General features: G+C 37.3%; 1 protein-coding gene across 6 annotated transcripts in view; it reads left to right on the forward strand.

The window, feature by feature from the left end:
• The window catches only part of LOC132145008 (collagen alpha-2(XI) chain-like), a 36,174-nt gene extending 21,354 nt beyond the window's left edge, over positions 1–14,820 (forward strand). For all 6 annotated transcript variants that reach the window (XM_059555681.1, XM_059555676.1, XM_059555677.1 and 3 more), the window contains 48 exons: positions 140–193; positions 368–421; positions 579–623; positions 756–809; positions 983–1,027; positions 1,216–1,269; positions 1,357–1,401; positions 1,561–1,614; positions 1,816–1,860; positions 2,103–2,156; positions 2,674–2,718; positions 2,828–2,881; positions 3,034–3,141; positions 3,365–3,418; positions 3,522–3,575; positions 3,797–3,841; positions 4,035–4,088; positions 4,263–4,307; positions 4,408–4,461; positions 4,549–4,602; positions 4,694–4,747; positions 4,886–5,083; positions 5,215–5,268; positions 6,039–6,146; positions 6,231–6,338; positions 6,427–6,480; positions 6,672–6,725; positions 6,811–6,918; positions 7,011–7,064; positions 7,172–7,225; positions 7,396–7,449; positions 7,548–7,601; positions 7,728–7,835; positions 7,916–7,969; positions 8,120–8,173; positions 8,268–8,321; positions 8,498–8,551; positions 8,638–8,745; positions 8,836–8,889; positions 9,069–9,230; positions 9,804–9,857; positions 10,066–10,101; positions 10,256–10,309; positions 10,449–10,728; positions 10,820–10,932; positions 11,043–11,111; positions 11,611–11,847; positions 13,206–14,820. In XM_059555681.1, the coding sequence (XP_059411664.1) occupies positions 140–193; positions 368–421; positions 579–623; positions 756–809; positions 983–1,027; positions 1,216–1,269; positions 1,357–1,401; positions 1,561–1,614; positions 1,816–1,860; positions 2,103–2,156; positions 2,674–2,718; positions 2,828–2,881; positions 3,034–3,141; positions 3,365–3,418; positions 3,522–3,575; positions 3,797–3,841; positions 4,035–4,088; positions 4,263–4,307; positions 4,408–4,461; positions 4,549–4,602; positions 4,694–4,747; positions 4,886–5,083; positions 5,215–5,268; positions 6,039–6,146; positions 6,231–6,338; positions 6,427–6,480; positions 6,672–6,725; positions 6,811–6,918; positions 7,011–7,064; positions 7,172–7,225; positions 7,396–7,449; positions 7,548–7,601; positions 7,728–7,835; positions 7,916–7,969; positions 8,120–8,173; positions 8,268–8,321; positions 8,498–8,551; positions 8,638–8,745; positions 8,836–8,889; positions 9,069–9,230; positions 9,804–9,857; positions 10,066–10,101; positions 10,256–10,309; positions 10,449–10,728; positions 10,820–10,932; positions 11,043–11,111; positions 11,611–11,847; positions 13,206–13,352 (3,663 nt within the window). In that variant the 3' untranslated portion in view covers positions 13,353–14,820. The remainder of the gene's footprint in view (positions 1–139; positions 194–367; positions 422–578; positions 624–755; positions 810–982; positions 1,028–1,215; positions 1,270–1,356; positions 1,402–1,560; positions 1,615–1,815; positions 1,861–2,102; positions 2,157–2,673; positions 2,719–2,827; positions 2,882–3,033; positions 3,142–3,364; positions 3,419–3,521; positions 3,576–3,796; positions 3,842–4,034; positions 4,089–4,262; positions 4,308–4,407; positions 4,462–4,548; positions 4,603–4,693; positions 4,748–4,885; positions 5,084–5,214; positions 5,269–6,038; positions 6,147–6,230; positions 6,339–6,426; positions 6,481–6,671; positions 6,726–6,810; positions 6,919–7,010; positions 7,065–7,171; positions 7,226–7,395; positions 7,450–7,547; positions 7,602–7,727; positions 7,836–7,915; positions 7,970–8,119; positions 8,174–8,267; positions 8,322–8,497; positions 8,552–8,637; positions 8,746–8,835; positions 8,890–9,068; positions 9,231–9,803; positions 9,858–10,065; positions 10,102–10,255; positions 10,310–10,448; positions 10,729–10,819; positions 10,933–11,042; positions 11,112–11,610; positions 11,848–13,205) is intronic.
• Positions 14,821–19,736: the final 4,916 nt, after the last annotated feature.

The following is a 19,736-nucleotide window of genomic DNA, read 5'->3' on the forward strand; positions in this document are numbered from 1 at the left end:
GTTAAAATTGTCTTCTGTGTGTGATTCATTTATGTATTTTTGTGTTATTCCAGCTCTGAAATGTCTTCATAGAGATAACTTCTTCTGAGCAGCGTCTGTGGCTTGTAAAGTCATGTATGTGTATGTTTTTCTGTATTAGGGCGACCGTGGCTTTGATGGCCTACCTGGTTTGCCTGGTGACAAGGGTTATCGTGTAAGTGTCGTGGTTAATGTTCAGAAGCCCTGTTCCAAAAAATAGTGATCTTTTTAAGGCAATGTAATTACAGATACCTTTTTTGGGCCAAAATCAAAATGCAGCTTCCAATGCATACACAGTAGACAGCAGGGGTTTTGCTGGATTCTTTATGTATTTATTTAATTTTTTAAGGGTCAAACTGGTGGCATGGGACCCATAGGACCCCCTGGAGAGGACGGAGAAAGGGTACTTCTCAAGGATTTTGTACTTTTGTTACAGTAAATTAACATGAATGGATATGATGTGTTCCTGAACATCATTTTGATCTTTGTTGATCATTTTTTCCTTGAATATCTATCATCATCTTTTTGTAATTGTCCTCTTCCTCCTTGATAATTGTCAGGGAGACGATGGGGACATTGGACCTAGAGGTCTTCCCGGCGAACCGGTGGGTGTTTCTGTTTCTCACACCTAAGACGTTGTATATAATAGTACTGACCTGTGTAGTGCAATTTAAAAACTGTAAGGCTACTTAGATTTCTTTGTACACTCTTTGATGAACCTCTTTCTTGTTCTTTAGGGGCCCCGTGGGTTGCTGGGGCCTAAAGGGCCTTCTGGTCTTCCTGGACCTCCTGTGAGTATTCATTGAAAGATCAACCACGAATACTGCATTATAAAATGTACATTTTTAAAAATGGCAATGGCTGCACAGCAACTTCCATAAAAATGTAACATTTATAAAATAAATATTTATAAAGGGATGTCAAGATATTTCTTTAATTTCTCCGTATGATCTGTCTCTGCCAGGGTGTTCGTGGAAATGATGGTCCACATGGTCCAAAAGGAAACTTGGTCAGTAAATTCTTTGAGTTCTTTAACATTACCCTAATGCACTCTGACTACTCTGTGAACGCTCTTGAACAGCGTAAAAATATGCAATAATTAACATATGTGTGTAAAAGGTTAAATAAATGTAATGTAACAGAAAATGTAACAGAAAAAAAACAGTATATGTCCTCATTCTCCTTGTTGTTTTAAAGGGGCCTCAAGGAGAGCCTGGTCCTCCAGGACAGCAGGGGGCTCCAGGAACACAGGTGAACTATGAGTCTATTACATATGAATGACAAATGTACAAAATCATAGTGAAGTATATTAAATATTATTGTTTTTCTGTGTCATAGGGAATGGCGGGTCCCCAGGGTGCTCTTGGACCACCAGGAGAAAAAGTGAGTGCTTTGTGGAACACAGAGCTAAAATTATCAATAATCAATTAAAAAGTGCTTTACAGAACTACCACTTTGAATTCTGCATACATGTCCAGTCTTATTCTGAGATCAAGTATTCAAGTATGACATTATAATGACATTCTGTATTTCTTCTTAAAGGGGCCCACAGGAAAGCCAGGTCTGCCAGGAATGCCCGGAGCTGACGGTCCTCCAGTGAGTGCTAGAGGGGGTTTTTAACATTCAAAACAAGCCTGTTGGTTATGTGTTTTAACATCTTTTAGTTTATGTGAATTAATACTTTTAGAACAATTGTCAGTTTATTTAATGAGGCAAAACAAAATAAATACAGAAGACATGCATGTGTTTATTATATCTGTGGAAAAGAGTAAAGAATAGCTGTTCGTGTTTTAACAGGGTCATCCCGGAAAGGAAGGCCCCGCTGGGACCAAAGGAAATCAGGTGAGGCCATATGATAATGCTGCTAAGTAGAATTCTCTTTATAACTTCATAAATTAAATTTCAATTGTGTCTAAACTGTTTGTATGCTTTGTGCATTTGTGCACTTTTGTAATCAGCTAGTGAACAAATATATGTGTATACATATCTTTGTTAGATATATAGACAGACATTTTCAGGGCAGACATGTTCATAAGTCCCAGCGTGTTTATATGTTAACATTTATTATTCTTGTTCATATTTAGGGTCCTAATGGTCCTCAGGGGTCTATTGGCTATCCTGGCCCTCGGGGAATTAAGGTAAGATATATATCTTCTTTAATCAGTTTGGATGCATATGGCTTTTGTTTTGATTATTGCAAGTATTATTAAAATCCTTTAATCACCCTGTGTCAAAATTTTTTCTTTTATGAAATATTTTTATTAAACAGATTGTAAAACACAAATGTAATTTTCTTTTTTAACAGGCATAATAAACCAAATTAAAAAAAACAACACTATCCCAGATTAACCCACAGGAACTAAAAAAGTTAAAATAAAATTCTCTAATGATGATGCAGTTTCAACAAAATAAAGGACAGACTTCCACATGTTTTAAAATGAGTCTCTAATTGTGAGCTGAATTTTTTTCTGGGTGTAGAAAGGACATTAAGTCCTCTAGCCAGGAAAAGTCACAAGGGGGTCATGACCCCCTGTCCGTGTCATTTTTATATGCAGTTCTGTCTATGGTGATTTTTATGTATTGGTAATGCCTTTTGATATCTGCTTTCATGTGTAAGACTCAGATTAAGGTATCAGACTAAATGTTTTATTACAGGGTGCTCAAGGTATCCGTGGACTGAAGGGCCATAAGGGAGAGAAGGTGAGGGTTTTTGGTCCTAAACATCAACATAATCCAAAACCATTTTGTGCTACAGTTTATATGAATCAATCAGTGCTAAATAACTTTTTTTTCTTTACTTTACTTTCAGGGAGAGGACGGATTCCCTGGAATCAAAGGAGACTTTGGTGTGAAGGGAGAGAGGGTATGTCTTACATCTCACAAATCATCAGTGTATAGAAGCTCATCCATTAACGTGATTTAGCACAAATGTAAAATGATAGGAAATGGTAAGGAATCGCTTGACTTTATTGAGCCATTTTCAAATGCCCATTGTGATTTGTTGTGCCCCATCAGGGAGAGGTGGGAGTGCCTGGCCCAAGAGGAGAGGACGGTCCCGAGGGGCCGAAGGGTCGTGTCGGTCCCCCTGGTGAACTTGGTCCTATTGGCCTGCTGGGAGAGAAGGTTAGTTTGATTATACAAAATGAGTCATGATTTCTAATTTGTTGCATTTTATACATACTGTATAAGCTACGTTTTGCATTGCCATTAATATTGACAGTAAGCTGTAATGAATGTAATGTAATGTAAATGTATTGTTTGTTATTTAATTACAGGTAATATATAATTAATATATTTTAGTTGCTAGTCTAAAGATTATTAAATCGTACATATTATGCCAATCCAGGGTAAACTTGGTGTGCCTGGGCTGCCTGGATATCCTGGAAGGCAAGGAATTAAGGTGAACAAAAATAATACTGTTTATGATGCATCATAAGATATATAGCCAAGTGTTTAATCAAATTGAATGCATTTTTAAATCAATTTAATGCTTGTATTTTTAGGGCTCCCTGGGTTTCCCAGGATTCCCTGGTGCTAATGGCGAGAAAGGCGCGAGGGTAAGGATTTTTAGACTAAATCAGATTAAAATTCAACAGTTCCAGTAGAAGCATTTATAGCTCACAGGGATGTCAATGAAAGGTCTGCATTAAAGTTCAAAGTTGAGTAATGTGCTTCATTCACCTTTAAAATGTAAATATTCCCACATAGACTATCTTCCTTTATTTTGGAAAATAATTAATGATGCTGAAATATTCTGAATTGATCTTTCTCTTTCCAGGGTTTGACTGGAAAACTTGGACCAAGAGGACAGAGAGGGCCGACAGTAAGGGCCTGTTTTAATTCTTCACTTTTTAAACAAACACTTTTTGTTTTCTTTTGATTTGAAAGGGTCTGATTTGTTTTGTAGATTAAAGTTGCGAGTTTTGATTCAAGCAGATGATAGATTTCAAATCAGTTGACCTGTAAAGCAATGCACAATGATTTTTCTTTCTTTTTCCCTTTTTTAATCTTTTTAGGGTCCCAGAGGCCAAAGAGGACCCCGTGGGGCAACAGGAAAAACAGGTGCTAAGGTATGAGATTCATTTGAAATTATTTTCGTTTTTATTGCTATTTTAAATTTTTATTGTTGTCAAATTAGTGGACATTGTTTGAGGAGCTGCTCAAATAATTTGTATAGTTTTTCAACAATGACAATAAATATCAATTGATTTCAATCAATCAATGTCTTCGTTCTGGTGTTTTAGGGTGGATCTGGCAGTGACGGGCCTTCTGGACCACCTGGAGAGAGAGTATGTTTATTTCAGACCTTTATTTTATTTATTTAAAATCTTTCAGTCTAGGTTTTTGCTTCAGATTAAATTTATTTATATTGTTTCTGCACATTTTCAGGGACTAACTGGACCTCAAGGTCCAAATGGATTCCCTGGGCCGAAGGGACCTCCTGTAAGGAACAGTTGATTAGTTTGATCTGATGCTTAAAAGCTTTCATTTTTCTCTGTTGCTCATTGATATGTGAATTGATTTTTGAAGGGACCTCCAGGGAAAGATGGACTGCCTGGACACCCTGGACAAAGAGGCGAAGTTGTATGTGTCTTTCATTTTTATCATCTAAAGCAAACAATTCACTCTGATCAAAGTTAAACAGCAACAAATATTTTTCACATTGCATCCTTAGGGTTTCCAAGGCAAAACTGGACCACCTGGGCCACCAGGAGTTGTTGGACCACAGGTGATTTTTTGTGCTTTTATCAAGCAAAATGGGTTTCTTTCTCGATATATTTTTAATAAAATTCCTCAGAAGTCTTTAAAATCAATTCAAAAATGTATGGGCCTGTACAAGCTTTACTCAAGTCTAGTTCTTGTTTAGGGTCCCTCTGGTGAGACTGGACCAATGGGAGAGCGTGGTCACTCGGGACCCCCAGGACCACCCGGGGAGCAAGGTCTTTCTGGGCCTTCTGGTAAAGAGGGAACCAAAGGAGATCCCGGTCCCCCTGGCGGTCCCGGTAAAGACGGACCCCCTGGACTGAGAGGATTCCCAGGAGAGAGAGGACTTCCAGGAACCCCAGTAATAAGTCTCACCCATTCTAGTCAATTTTATATTATAAAACCATTTCGAAATGTATTTTGTCAACCAACTTTAAAACTGCACATGAATTTTTCTATACCTAACTGAGCTGTACCTTTGTGTTTTCACAGGGCACTGGAGGACTGAAAGGAAATGAAGGCCCTGCTGGACCACCTGGACCTGCTGTATGTTCCACATAATAACCAGAATCTGAAATATTAAGCAGATACACTCTTAAAAATAAAGGATCTTTATTATTATTTACAGTTCCATGAAGAACCTTTAACATACATAAATAATTTTCATCACACAACAGGTTTTTTATACTGAAAAAAGGTTCTCTAGATTATAAAATGTTCTTCACACTTTAAGAAAAAATGCCTCTCTTAAGAACTGAAACGTTCTTTGGGGAACTCAGAATTGTTTTTCTATAGCATCACTGCAACAACATCCTTTATCTTTAAGAGATTATAGACATTGATTAGTGCCCCACTAACTTATGAATTCATATTGAAATTGCTCGTATTTCACACCAAAATCAAAAGGAAATATAATAAATTACATTCTGCATAAAATAAAGCCATTTTAATTTCAATCTGTATCTCTATATATTAATCATTTAATTATTTTAAATTAGCATAAATTTAAGTTAGTATAATAAATACAATACTGTAATGTAGAATGTACTTGTTTGCAATTGCAATGTTTATAGGATTTAAATTAAAAAATAATTTTTTACAAAATATATTTTTCTTTATGAGAACTCTATTTTCACATTACATTGGGCTAGAGAGAATCAATTATGTGCTTAGTTGTTATGAAAATTTATAAAAAAAAAAAACATTTTTGATTAAATAATAATGATAAATAATGAGGTCTATGATCTTATTTTTGATGAATTAATAAATTAAATGATGGCCTTTCAGTATGTTACCATAACTGAATTTCTATGCAGGGATCACCTGGAGAGAGAGGAGCAGCTGGCACCGCAGGTACTGTCGGCCCCCCTGGACGACCCGGACCTCAGGGACCCCCTGGAGCTGCGGGAGAGAAGGGCGTGCCAGTAAGTGTCTGCTTTAGGTTTGCTCCTTATCTTTAATACGGATTTATATATAGGCCTGTCAAACCAGATAACTCTGTTTTACAGGGAGAGAAAGGTCCTATTGGTCCAGCTGGCCGTGATGGCATCCAAGGCCCAGTCGGTCTCCCAGGCCCTGCTGGACCTCCAGGTACTGCTGGAGAGGATGGAGACAAGGTCAGCGACCTCTCATATCTCAGTCTCAAATCAGCGCAGTTATGTGGATGATCTTGACAAATGTACATTTGAATTGTTATTTTTATAGGGTGAGGTTGGAGAGCCAGGACAAAAGGGCGGTAAAGGATCCAAGGGAGAACATGTGAGTAAATGAGCTTTCAGCTCGTGAAATCATAATGTTCAAGAAAAAAACGTGAGCTTCCTGTTTCAATAGAATGCGTAAAGCAATTTCAGTTGGTCTTAAAATGTGAAATTTTTGCATTATTAGATTTTGTTTTACTTATTTTGGTGGACAAAATATAATTCTATAATCAATTATTTGTATGTTTGCAGGGTCCTCCTGGTCCACCTGGGCCAATGGGTCCTGTTGGACAGCCTGGTGCAGCTGTGAGTGTGGTGCAATGCAAACAAATTCATGCTACTATTTACAGCTAGTCAAAAGTAATATTGGCTGGTGTGAATCTCCTCTCAGGGTGCTGATGGGGAGACAGGTGCGAGGGGTCAACAGGGACCATTTGGCGCTAAGGGAGATGAAGGGACAAGAGGGTTCCCAGGTCCTCCAGGCCCCATCGGACTGCAGGTACTGCATTCACATTGTGTTTTATTCACTCTTACTAATGTAATTCTGCAAACTGGATGTTTTAGTTATTTGTACTTCATTCACATCTTTAGGGGTTGCCAGGCCCAGCTGGAGAAAAAGGAGAGACGGGAGATGTTGGTCCATTGGTGAGTCAATAAACAACATATGATGTTTCAGCATTTTGAATCACCCTGAGAATGAATATATATGATGCCTGTATGTCCTAATGTTTTCTGCTTATATATTTCTATAGGGTCCTCCTGGTCCCCCAGGTCCACGTGGTCCAGCTGGTCCTAATGGTGCTGATGTAAGTACCTTCATTTGCACTATGAATAATAATTTACAAATAAGTTCATTATTATGTTTTATGATCATTAAGCAATGACTCTCTAGAATAGTTTATTCATATTGGTCAATCATGGCATTCTGTAGTCAGTCAATTTTTGTCTAATTTAATGCACATCCTTAATTTTTCAGGGTCCTCAAGGTCCTCCAGGAGGTTTGGGTAATCCAGGTCCCATCGGAGAGAAGGCAAGTATAAAAGAGTTCAACTTTCTGCATGGATGATACTTTTATTGACAAGATCAGTAAAAACATGGCACTTGACATCTTTTTATTTGTATTGACAGGGTGAGCCTGGTGAATCCGGACCACCTGGAGTCGGCGGAGAGCCTGGAAAAACTGTGAGAATTTTAGTCAAAACATTTTTGTTGACCTCTGAACCTGTGCAAAATGCTTACATTTCTATGTATTAATTTAATAGATGTAAAATAGCTAACACTTTATTGTTTTTTTTTATCTGATGGCAGGGTCCGAGAGGAGAGCGTGGAGAGAAGGGAGAGGCTGGGCAGCCGGGCACCTCTGGTCCTCCTGGTGGAAAAGGACCCCATGGAGATGACGGACCCAAAGGAAACCCTGTATGTATTAAACATGACAGCTTTGAAATGAGAACAGGTCCATGTGTGAGTCTTCAGCAGCTGATTTTTGTGTTTTCAAGGGTCCTGTTGGTTTCCCTGGCGATCCTGGACCCCCTGGTGAAGTCGGACCACGAGTGAGTAGAGCTGTCATTTGTATAATTAAACATGATTTGCTTAAAGTCAACATGAAATTGAATTTGACCCATTCTTCATACATGTTCCCGGTCTTATTGTATATGATTCATGCAAGAAAAAATGTTTGACTGTCTTTCTGATCTTTGCAGGGCCAAGATGGTGCAAAGGGAGACAGAGGAGAGGATGGAGAACAAGGAGAAGCTGTGAGTGATCTTCCTCCTATAGAGCACTTCTTCTTATGCACACTTATAAGGTGTTTTTTAGGATATACTGAGCACTATTTTTGCATGGCTTTAGGGTTCACCTGGACCAACTGGTGAGAACGGACCACCTGGACCACCAGGAAAGAGAGTAAGATCAACTTATTTTACAACAGCCCAACATTACCACATCATCTGTAAACTCTGTATTATTGTATAATGATCACTGATGGTGTATTTCACTGTAACAGAGAGTAAGTTAAAAAATAAGAAATAAAAAAGTACTAGGTCTATTATAAAAATGCATATTTAATGTTCATTTTTCAGGGTCCTCCAGGCACAAGGGGACCGGAGGGTCGTCAGGGAGAGAAGGGAAGCAAGGTAGGACTATAGAAATTAAAGGACAGATGCAACAAATAAGCAAGTTTTCTGTAGTTTTTTTTGTCCTCATGTAACATGTTTTTTAGGGGGATTCAGGTGCCCTTGGCCCTCCAGGAAAGACCGGCCCCGTGGGGCCACAGGGTCAACCAGGAAAACCAGGAACTGAGGGTCTAAGAGGGTTGCCTGGAACAGTGGTAAGATACTGGAATTGTGTTTTTAATCGGTTTATTTAACAATAGCTAATGTGGTGTTCATCAAAATGATCTTCTGATCGTTTTATTTAGGGTGAGCAAGGTGCTCCAGGTGCAGCTGGCCAGAAGGGTCCTCCTGGACCGATGGTAAGAGCCTCTGTGTTAGAGCATCACAGCAAACACACACCTCAGTGAGGTGCAGGTCAGGGGAAAAGACTGTACTGTCAGTGTGTTCACTATACAAGTATTGATTCCTGAATCACTTACACTAAGAAGTGAACTATTATTCCTGTTTCATGAGATACATGTATATATATTGAATCCAGGGTCCTCCAGGTTTGGCAGGTCTTCGTGGTGACTCCGGTGCTAAGGGTGAGAAGGGACATCCAGGTATGCTTGGTCTAATTGGGCCTCCGGGAGAACAAGGAGAGAAGGGAGACCGAGGCATGTCGGGCCCTCAGGGATCTTCAGGACCCAAGGGAGAAACGGTATGTGATGTCTGGTCATGTCCTGTGCACATCACTGGTGACATTAGTGACATTGAAGATGTATAATGTTGCAAAATATTCTACTTCATAGATATGCTGTCATCAAAAACTTTCTATTCATTCAAGAATCCTGCTAAATAAAATATATCATTTTCCACAAAAATATAAAGCAGCACAACTGATTTCAATATTGATAATAATGTTTCTTATAGTGTCATAGTGTTTCTTGTTTCTATAAATTAGGATATTAGAATGATTTCTGAAGATCATGTGACAATGAAGACTGACGTAATGATGCTGAAAATTCAGCTTTGATTGCAAGAATAAATCACATTTTAAAATATATTACAATAGAAAACATTTTTTTTAAATTGTAATAATTTTTAACAAATTTTCATTTTTTTACTGTTTTTTAATCAAATAAATGCAGTATATAAAAGAGACCTATTTCAAAAACCTTACAAATCTGTCCATGTAGCAGTAGTGTACATGGAAACTTTCCCAGTTCATATCCTGTTCATATCTTCAAATGCCATGTTTTTTCTTCTAATTTCTTAATGTGTTTTCTTGTAGGGTATGCCTGGAGGAACTGGTCCTCTTGGTCCTGCAGGTCCTGCTGGTATGCCTGTGAGTAAACCTTCACTGCCGTTTAGTAGAGCTGTTCATCATACTGTATTTTGTCTTATGTACTTAACGGCACTGATTCTTCATGCTCAATCCTTTTAAATAATCTTGAAACTATGAGTACTCATCTTGAGTACTGACGCACCCAAATATATCATCTCAAACACTGGTGTCTTTGATTAAAGCTGAATGGATGTGATGTTTCTCACAGGGTCCGAGGGGTGTCAAAGGAGCTAAAGGTGCCACTGTGAGTATTCTTTCTTTAAATATTTGTAAATGTGTGAAAAGTATATCATGAGCCATATTATGTGAGGTAGTGTTTTAATAAAGTATTATACATAGGTCACATGATTTTACACTAAAATGACACTGGTTTTGTATGCCTTCTCTCTGTGGTGCAGGGCGGAGGCGGTCCTAAAGGAGAAAAGGGTGTACAAGGACCACCAGGACCACCTGTGAGTTATATCTGTTATCTATCAAACAAAATGCACAATCAATATTGGGCAGTAAAATAATTGTGTTGATATGAACAAATTATAGATCAGTGAATCCCAATGTTCCTTGAAATGCAACTATCTTCTCCTTTTTCTTTAGGGACCCCCTGGTGATGTCATCCAGCCGCTGCCCATTCAGATCCCTAAGAAGTCCAAGCGCTCCGTCGACGGCAGTAAGATGCTCTCTGAGAGTGACGCTGAGGCTGCCGACGCCACGGGCGCAGAGTTCCTGACCCGTAACGAAGGAATGGAGGAGATCTTCGGCTCGCTCAACTCGCTGCGGCAGGAGATCGACAGCATGCGCTTCCCGCTGGGGACACAGGAAAGCCCCGCCCGCACCTGCCAGGACCTCCACCTCAGCCAACCAGATCTGAAAGACGGTACGATCGTCATGGTTACTGTGTGATTGACACATTCTTTGACCAATGGCAAGCCATTTCCCATTCAAATCATTCTTATTCTTTCATTTAGGCGAGTTCTGGATTGATCCGAATCAAGGCTGTGCTCGGGACTCGTTCAAGGTTTACTGTAACTTCACCGCTGGAGGAGAGACATGCCTGTATCCCAGCAAAGCTGTGGAAAATGTAAGAACTTACTGTCATTCCCTTTTATATGTTCATGTTTAACTGCAAAATACCTAAGACTTCTGAAATCTGGATTGGTCTGAATTTATGAGTCCTAAATTCTGCCATAGGTAAAGATGAACACTTGGCCAAAGGAGAAGCCTGGGTCCTGGTTTAGTCAGTTTGCACAGGGCAGCAAGGTGAGGTTATCCCCTCTAAACTCATCTCTTCAGTCCATATGTTTAATTTAGACAAGTAATATACGTAAATGAACCAAAAGCTCTTTATTGCATTGATACTTCACCCAAAATGCTGTCATCATTTACACAAAATAAGATATTTTGAGGAATGTGTATCTTGTCCCCCATTGACTTCAATAGTATAGAAAAAATACCATGGAAGTCAATGGGGACCAGCAATTGTCTAATTACCCAAATTCTTCAAAATATCTTAACTCATACGTAGATCATACAGGTTTGGAATGACTTGATTTAAACAGAATTAAAATTTTTGGGTGAACTATCCATTTAAACCATGTTCACACTGAGAGTGATTTGATTGAGAGTGACAGAGCATCCGGAGGTCATTCATTTTTAGTTCATTCAGTGTGAATATTATTTAGATAAAATCTGAGAAATATTACATTGTCCAATGCATTATATTGTGAATCATGAATTCATATTGTCCTTCCTGCTGTAGTTTTCATATGTTGACTGGAGTGGAGAGCCCGTGGGTGTCGTACAGCTGGGATTCCTGCGACTGCTCAGTGTTCAGGCTCGTCAGAACCTGACCTTCCACTGCCAGCGGTCAGTGGCCTGGGCCGACCTCACTGCCGACGGCGGATACGAGAGGGCACTACACTTCCAGGGTGCTAACGATGAAGAGCTCAGCTACGAGACCAGCCCCTACATCAAAGCCCTCACGGACGGCTGCTCTGTAAGTTAAAAAAATTGACAAACAGACGGAGACTGCAGTATGATTGTTTGCTAGATACAAGCAAGTATAATTTCACTGTATAATAAGCATTTTAAGGCATGCAAATAATATATGTTTATACATTAGAGTCATATTAAATTTACATTAAATAACAGTTATGTAACTTTTTTTACCTTTGTGGTCAGTAACAGTAATGTTTTTTAAGAAACTTTTCTGCTCAGTAAAAACAGTAATATTGTGAAACAGTGTTACAATCTACATTTACCAGACGCTTTTATCCAAAGCGACTTACAATTTGTTATATATGTCAGAGGTCGCACGCCTCTGGAGCAACTAGGGGTTAAGTGTCTTGCTCAGGGACACATTGGTGTCTCACAGTGGATTCAAACCCAGGTCTCTCACGCCAAAGGCATGTGTCTTATCCACTGCGCCAATACCATCTAAAATAACTGTTTTCTATTTTAATATACTGTACTGTCAAATGTAATTTATTCCTGTGATGCACAGCTGTATTGTCAGCATCATTACTCCAGTCTTCATAGTCACATGATCTTCAGAAATCATTCTATTATGCTGATTTGCTGCTCCAGAAACATTTCTGATCATTATCAATGTTGAAAACAGTTGTGCTGCTTCAGATGTTTGTGGAAACAGTGAAACATTTGTTTTCAGCATTTATTAGAAATTTTTTTGTAATATTATAGTCTTTACTGTCACTTTAGATCAAGTTGAAGTGAATACTTTCTGAATAAAAGTATTAATTTCTTCAAAAAAAATTATACAAGCATTATAGATTATACAAGAATTATACAAGCATCAAATTTATTCAGAAAGTTTTTTTTACATAAATAAATATAAATAAAGTTTAAAAATTCTTTTACAAAAACGTTGTAGTTTGATCTTATTTATGAAATCAAATTCAAAAATAGTTTGTTAAACAACTAACTTTTTGTATGTAAACTGCAGCTCGTGTCTTGATTACACAATTTATTTTAGGTTTATTTTTAGAAACCAAAATGCAGCGTTATTTAAAAAAATATTGTGGTCAAACAATGAATCGCATTGAAAATAAACGTTTTTGTTTACGTAATATATGTTTCTGTACTGTGTATATTTATTATGCATATATAAATACACGTGTATGATATATTTATTATATTTAGTTTTATTATATTATATATTTATTATATTTAAGTTATATTTATATATCAAATTTATGTATGTGTAATATCAGTTATAAGAATATAGATATGTACATATTGTTATTATTAAAAACCTTACACACACCCCACCCCCAACCCCTTAATAATCTAAAGGTGTTCTGTCCCTAACTGTGTTTTGGCCTCTTCCCCCTGCAGTATCGTAAAGGCTTGGACAGGACAGTGCTGGAGGTGAACACACCTCAGGTGGAGCAGCTCCCCCTGCTGGACATCAGGATCTCAGACTTTGGGGAGGACAATCAGAAATTTGGTTTTGAAGTGGGACCTGTCTGTTTCCTGGGATAAACACACACATGCAGAGGGCGAGGGGAATACAATCACCAATACAATCAAGAACACAAACCCACCCACCCACACACACACAAACACACACACAAACACTCATTAATCATGCACTTACAACCTAGACATAAGTATCACCACATAGAGATGTGCCAACACTAATGAAGACATTTGAAATCACATGTAACAAGTGGGTACACACATAGATTCACACACATACACACATGCACACACACACACATTGTTGTAAAACAAAGTTGCACACAGAGTACACGCCCAGGGAAAAACACTCCCAGCAACAGAGGAGAAGAGAGCCATTCTCGCAGGAGACAAGAGAAGATGTTCTGTGATGGAGCAGATACTACTGGCCCTGTTTCAGCCCCCTCTCTCTCCTACAGATCCCCTCCCCACTGTTCCTCTTCTGAGACGTCCCATTCTTCCTACCTCCACGCCTGAGCGCTCCCAAACAGTCCTGTGTGAAGCTTCCTTCCTTCCTTTTTTTAATTTTAATTTAATTCCTTACATAAACAAAATAGAATGATCTGCAGGTGCAACATTTAAACTGAGGAACGGAATCTGAGCGTGAAAGTTCAATTAGAACCATTTCAAATCCCACCAGCAACTGTCATCAACATACACAATCAAAAGCCATTTACAGTGTAAAATTGTATTGAATTTGATATCGTTGTGCATTTATTATAGAACTATAAAATCTGTAAGAATTTTTGATATTTTTGTTCATGCCATGAACATGCTGCCAATTTACCCGTCCAGTATTTTTAGTAAACATATATAAGCTGGTTATTGTTTCATTACTTTCAACATTGTGCTATTTTGACCCACAGCCAACCCATGGGTTTGTGACCTTTGACCTTTCGTGTGGACAGTGTTCAGGCTGGAATTGTGCATGCGAGCCATTTGTACAGAAATATTTTATTGTATTTATTTTGTGAAACAAACAGGTGCTCAAAACAAAATGACCAACACTTGCAGTCCAAAATAATGTGGTATTCATCTGTAGTTTTTTCATCTATTAAATATGTAAATGAAACCCCAGAAAGCAAATCTGCCTTCTCTGTATGATATATATTTATATATGTGTGTGTACATTTGGTGAGCTCAGCTCTTGCTGCATTATTTCAAAGCGTTTACGTCACAGCCTGAGGTTTAGGAGAGACAGAAATGTCTGGAGACTCAGACAGCAGTGGAGAAGGGACAGGAGAGGAAAGAGAGGGAAGGAAACTGATGCTGGTTTGTTTTTTATGTATATTTTTTGTTTCTTTTTCAAAACATGGCAAGGGGAATGAAAAGCTATAAAAAGTATTTGTGAATGAAAAGTTGTTTGTGTGGTTTTCTCACAAGGACAATAACTGCGAGGATCAAATCTGTCTTTATAAAATATGGTGCTAAAACGTGTTCTATGTAAGTACTTCAGAATCTGTTTGTGTAATATATAATCTATTTAAAGAGCTGTTGGACTCCTTCGTTGTTCTTTTCCTCGTTTGTTTCCTGTTGTCATGGTACTTTTGCTCATATTTCATCTGCCTCTTCACTCCTCTGAGCCAAACTCCTTTTCACTTTTCAACAAATTAACAGCAAGTCTCTCGTGTCTCAGAAAAAACACAATATGTAATCTGGCCCTTTTCCTTCAAAGGACTCTTAAACCCCTTTTAAATGATGAAGTCTGGGGTTTGAAATGTTAACTGTTTTAATCCTTTGACCTGATGTTGTTTTGGTCCATACGTTCCCATTAAACCACACATCAACACATTTCCTCCTGTGTCAAATCAATTGTTTTATAAAAGAGGGTTTTAGTATAAAATATTCAAACTTTAATTGTATATATAGAATTTTAATTTCCATTTGCCACATTTTATACAATATTTTACTGCAAATAAACAATTTACACAAGGACAATTTGACGAAGATGAAGGCACAGATCTGCTGATCAGTTTAGTGTTGTTCAACAGTTTTCAGCCAATGAAGAGTCCACCTGTATTGATTCAAGAGAAAACTCCACATCAGCTCAAAACACTGAGAATGAAATAACAATTTTTGCTGTTCAGCAAGAGATCAAGCGTCTTACCAGCAACTTGAACGCTGACTCCAGAATATATCCACTGTCATCAGAAGCCAGCAACGCACATGCATCAGCTACATCTGCACAGACAAGCAAGGGTGAGAAATAGATATTTATATAGAATTATTACGTATTTTCTCGATGGCTTTCTCAGGTACTTTATCTGTTATGGGTGTAGTGATGAAACCCAGCAGGACACAGTTGCGGCGAATGCCAAATCTACAAGAAACAAAATAATTTTTGTCATATAAATTTATAAAAATATAGAACTATAAAACTGTTTTCAGTTTAAGAGCTCAACCAGCTTATAACATACATAAGCAGACCAAACCCTAAAGCAAAACATAAAATAGATTTAATGCAGCTGTGTAAATGTTACTGTGTGATGTTATAGTGAAATGCTCACACACTTGCTCAGCTCTTCAGCAGCGGTTCAAGACCCTCCACTCCAGCTTTACAAGCAGATCAATTCAACTGCCCCATATTCCCAACCAAAGAAAAAGACACTTAAGACACAGTATGCAACTCAAACTCTGAAAATGTTACTGACTTTATTAACTGCCTGTGGGGTAAAATTTTTAAATGTGCACTATAATAAAACAGTGAGAAATGAATCCAGTGTGTCCTTGTCCTATATGCTATTCACAGTGATGATTGAGCCCTTCACAGCGTCTGCAGAAACTAAAGCCTTCGAGATGGCCTGAGTCATGAGAAACCTGCCCTGAAAGACATCAGCAGTGCCGAAGATCAGACACAGACCTGCACACTGCCATGATGTACTTATAACATTCTCAGAAACACTATGTAAAGAGGACAGTTTAATGGGAAAACCTATAGCCCATATATACACTACTATTCAAAACTCTGGGCTGAAATAGAAATCTTCAAAGAAATTCACTTGTTTTCAGCGAGGAGGAATTAAATAGATTTTTTATTAGTTTTTTTTTTTTTTACAAATGTTATTTTGAATGTTCTATTCGTAAATGAATTATGAAATGATGTATCTTAGTTTCAACATTGATAATAATCAAAAGTGTTCCTTGAGCAATAAATGAGCATATTAAAATTATTTCTGAAGATCATGTGACTATCATTTCTTTACATCACAGAAATAGATTACATTTTAAAATATTCACATAGAAAAATTTTAGTTTTCAGGTTTTTTTTTCATCAAATATATGCAGCCTTGGTTAGCAGATAAGACATTTAAAACAAGTGTTTTTGTTCTTTCACAAAATGAGTGACTCTTGAATTTGCTGGTAAGATTGAGTTACTTTTGTAAAAAGAATATGTATCTATTTTCTCCATCACATCTAGCTCTCAGAAACTCTGTAAAACACTGATCAGAGACCCTTACTGCTTCTCAACTGTAGATAGTGACATGTTCATAATTAAACTCCACAGTTAGACTCTGGACTGCAGTACCTTCAGATTACCCTCAATGACTGTCAAAATCATCTTCTTCCATCTTGAGAATTCATCTTGCATGATCCCAGCTGCGTTTACACAGACAGACGGTGGCTGGAAGTAACGGTGCTGCAATAAAACAAGAATAAACATGTGAACTTTCTATTTTATTGTTTGACCCCTCAGAAGTGTAAAACTGGTGAAAAATAGACCTGTGGTGCTGTTCAAAATACAAACATCAATATATTTCAATTAAAATATAACTCAATTTAGAGTTTTTTTTAAGTATAATACAATATTTTTAAAAAAAAAGTTGTAAATAATATATAAAGTCTAATACACTTTACTATATGGTTCAAAAACACTATAGTATTTATTATAAATTACTATAGCATTTTTTCATGTGGGTTCCTACCGTAAATATAACAAAACTTAATTTTTTATTAGTAATATGCATTGCTAAGGACTTAATTTGGAAAACTTTAAAGAAGATTTTTTCAAAAATATTTTCAAATAGTCGTATCTCGGTCAAATATTGTCCGATCCTAACAAACCATACATCAATGGAAAGCTACTTTATTCAGCTTCAATAATAAAAAAATAAATAATAGTAAAAACCTTATGACTGGTTTTGTGGTCCAGGATCTAAATATTCATGATGTTACACTACAAAAATCTAGTCTAATTCCAAAGGTTGGAAAAAAACGCATTTTATGTATTCTGCTTGATCTATAAATACTGAAAACAATGTGGTAGCTGTAGCTTTAAATATTGCGTTCGTTTTCACTGTCAATCTTCAGTTTGCATGATCTACTACTGTTTCACAAGCACTGAAAGCGGTAGCTGTATGACTCGTTTGACAAAAGTATCAAACTATGAAATGTTACTATTAATTTAAAGACAGTAAAATATATACATGTGTCCATTAAGACAAATGAAACGTTGTTAAATCTCAGCTGTCACTAATGTCAGCCTGGATATGAGTCGAGAGGACGCCGCAATGCTGCTGTTGTACAGTGGGTTGTAGTAGCTAATGATGTCCGCTAGAGGGCATCAAAACACAGTTAATTTATTTCCATATATTTCTTTCAAAGTTATGAATGGGACAAAATATTTCGCACAGGCTGCACAGCTGGTGTTTTCTTAAAGGATCTGTGAAAATAAAATAAATATACTCACATTTATCCCACTTAAAACCCTTATTACCTTCTTTGATGAGTTAACTGAATGTTGAAGCAAACAAGGGCGTCTGAGTATAAATGACACGGTTTAAAAGTCAATTTAAGGTTAAAATAATTTATTTCTGTTTTTTTTTTTGCGTTTCTTTGTGGTAACTTTAACTGTTGTGACTACTCGATTGTTTCTTGTGCATTAAATGCGTGGAATCAAGTAAAATTAGTTCAAAACGGATTTTACAAATGTCCAGCAATACTGTCTCTGACCACAGGAGGGCGGAAGTATACAACTGGAAAAATAGACCTGTGGCGCTGTTCAATATGGAAGCACATGGGTAGCGATATTCAATTTGCAATGTAATATGCAAAATGACAATGCAATATGTAAAATGGTCATGCATTTCTGTATTTACCTTTACATTTTCCAATACATTTGTGCAACGTTTGGTGCAAAATGAAAATGAAAATTAAATTACATAATTTTCATTTGGCATTTCATACACCAGTTTTAATATGTAAAATTAATACTAATTTTAACGCTTTATAAGTTGCAAAATTAAAATGAAAATGTATTACAGAAATGATTAGATATGTATAACATGTTCAAGCAAAAACTGTGGCAAAATTAACATTTAAATGCTATTTTTCTTAAATGCATTAACACTCACAGTCAAGACACTTACGATTGCATTTTCATTCAATGTCCCGCAGTGAATATAGCAAAATTCAATGTGCACATTGAAAATGCATTCCGAGCCGATCACGTGTCCGCCCCCTCCCGCCATGTCAATCACTGCGTGAACAAGGCGGGGCTTGCAGAAGGTCAGAGACTCAAATCTCAAGAAGAGGATTCAAGTGAGAGAACATGGACAAGACAGTTGGTCCGTGTACGTTTTGATCATTTTGGTTTATGGCTTCAATATTACATTCGCACTGGTGGGCGGAGCTGAAACGCTGCTTTCATCTGATTGGTCGAATCGCTCCACCTTCAGCTCGGTCTTTTCATTCTTTCAGACAGAATAAGAGTCAGTGCGAGTGAAGCACTGTAATGTCTGAAACCAGCGCTCACTGTTAATTAGCATAATATTTGAATCAGATGATGCTGGCCACATAAATCGTGCTCCTGCGACTTGCAAGAGACCCAGTTAAATTATTTCTAGGTTATAGTATTGTATAAATATTGTCCCACTGATAAAAACAGTGCAAATAGTTCTGTCTCCTTGGATAACAGTGAAGTGGAAATAAATATAGTTAAATTTATGAAATAAATAAATTTTAATAAATTTTTTGGGAAGGTAAGTCTGGCCAGTTATTCAGCAACACGAGTCAGACGAGTCTGAAGATCTGAGCTGAATTTGGTGAAACATTAAAGTTCTAGTCTGTGTCAATTACTCTCATAATAAATAATAATAATAATAATGTTACCCGTATTTTTCGGTATAAGTTGCATCAGTCCAAAAATACGTCATGATGAGGAAAAAAACATATATAAGTCGTATTTATTCAGAACCAAGAAAAAACATTACCGTCTACAGCCGCGAGAGGGCGCTCTGGGGTAGGCTACAGGAGCACTGAGCAGCATAGAGCTAATTTTACTATTTTTATTTAGAAATGTAACAATATTAATTTTTACAATTATTTATTAACGTCACACACACATACCTAGTGCCTTATGACTTAAAAGATGAGAGTGGTAAATGTTACAGACATGGAACTGTTCAGTCT

This window comes from Carassius carassius, chromosome 8, assembly GCF_963082965.1.
Source record: "Carassius carassius chromosome 8, fCarCar2.1, whole genome shotgun sequence".
NCBI lineage: Eukaryota > Metazoa > Chordata > Actinopteri > Cypriniformes > Cyprinidae > Carassius > Carassius carassius.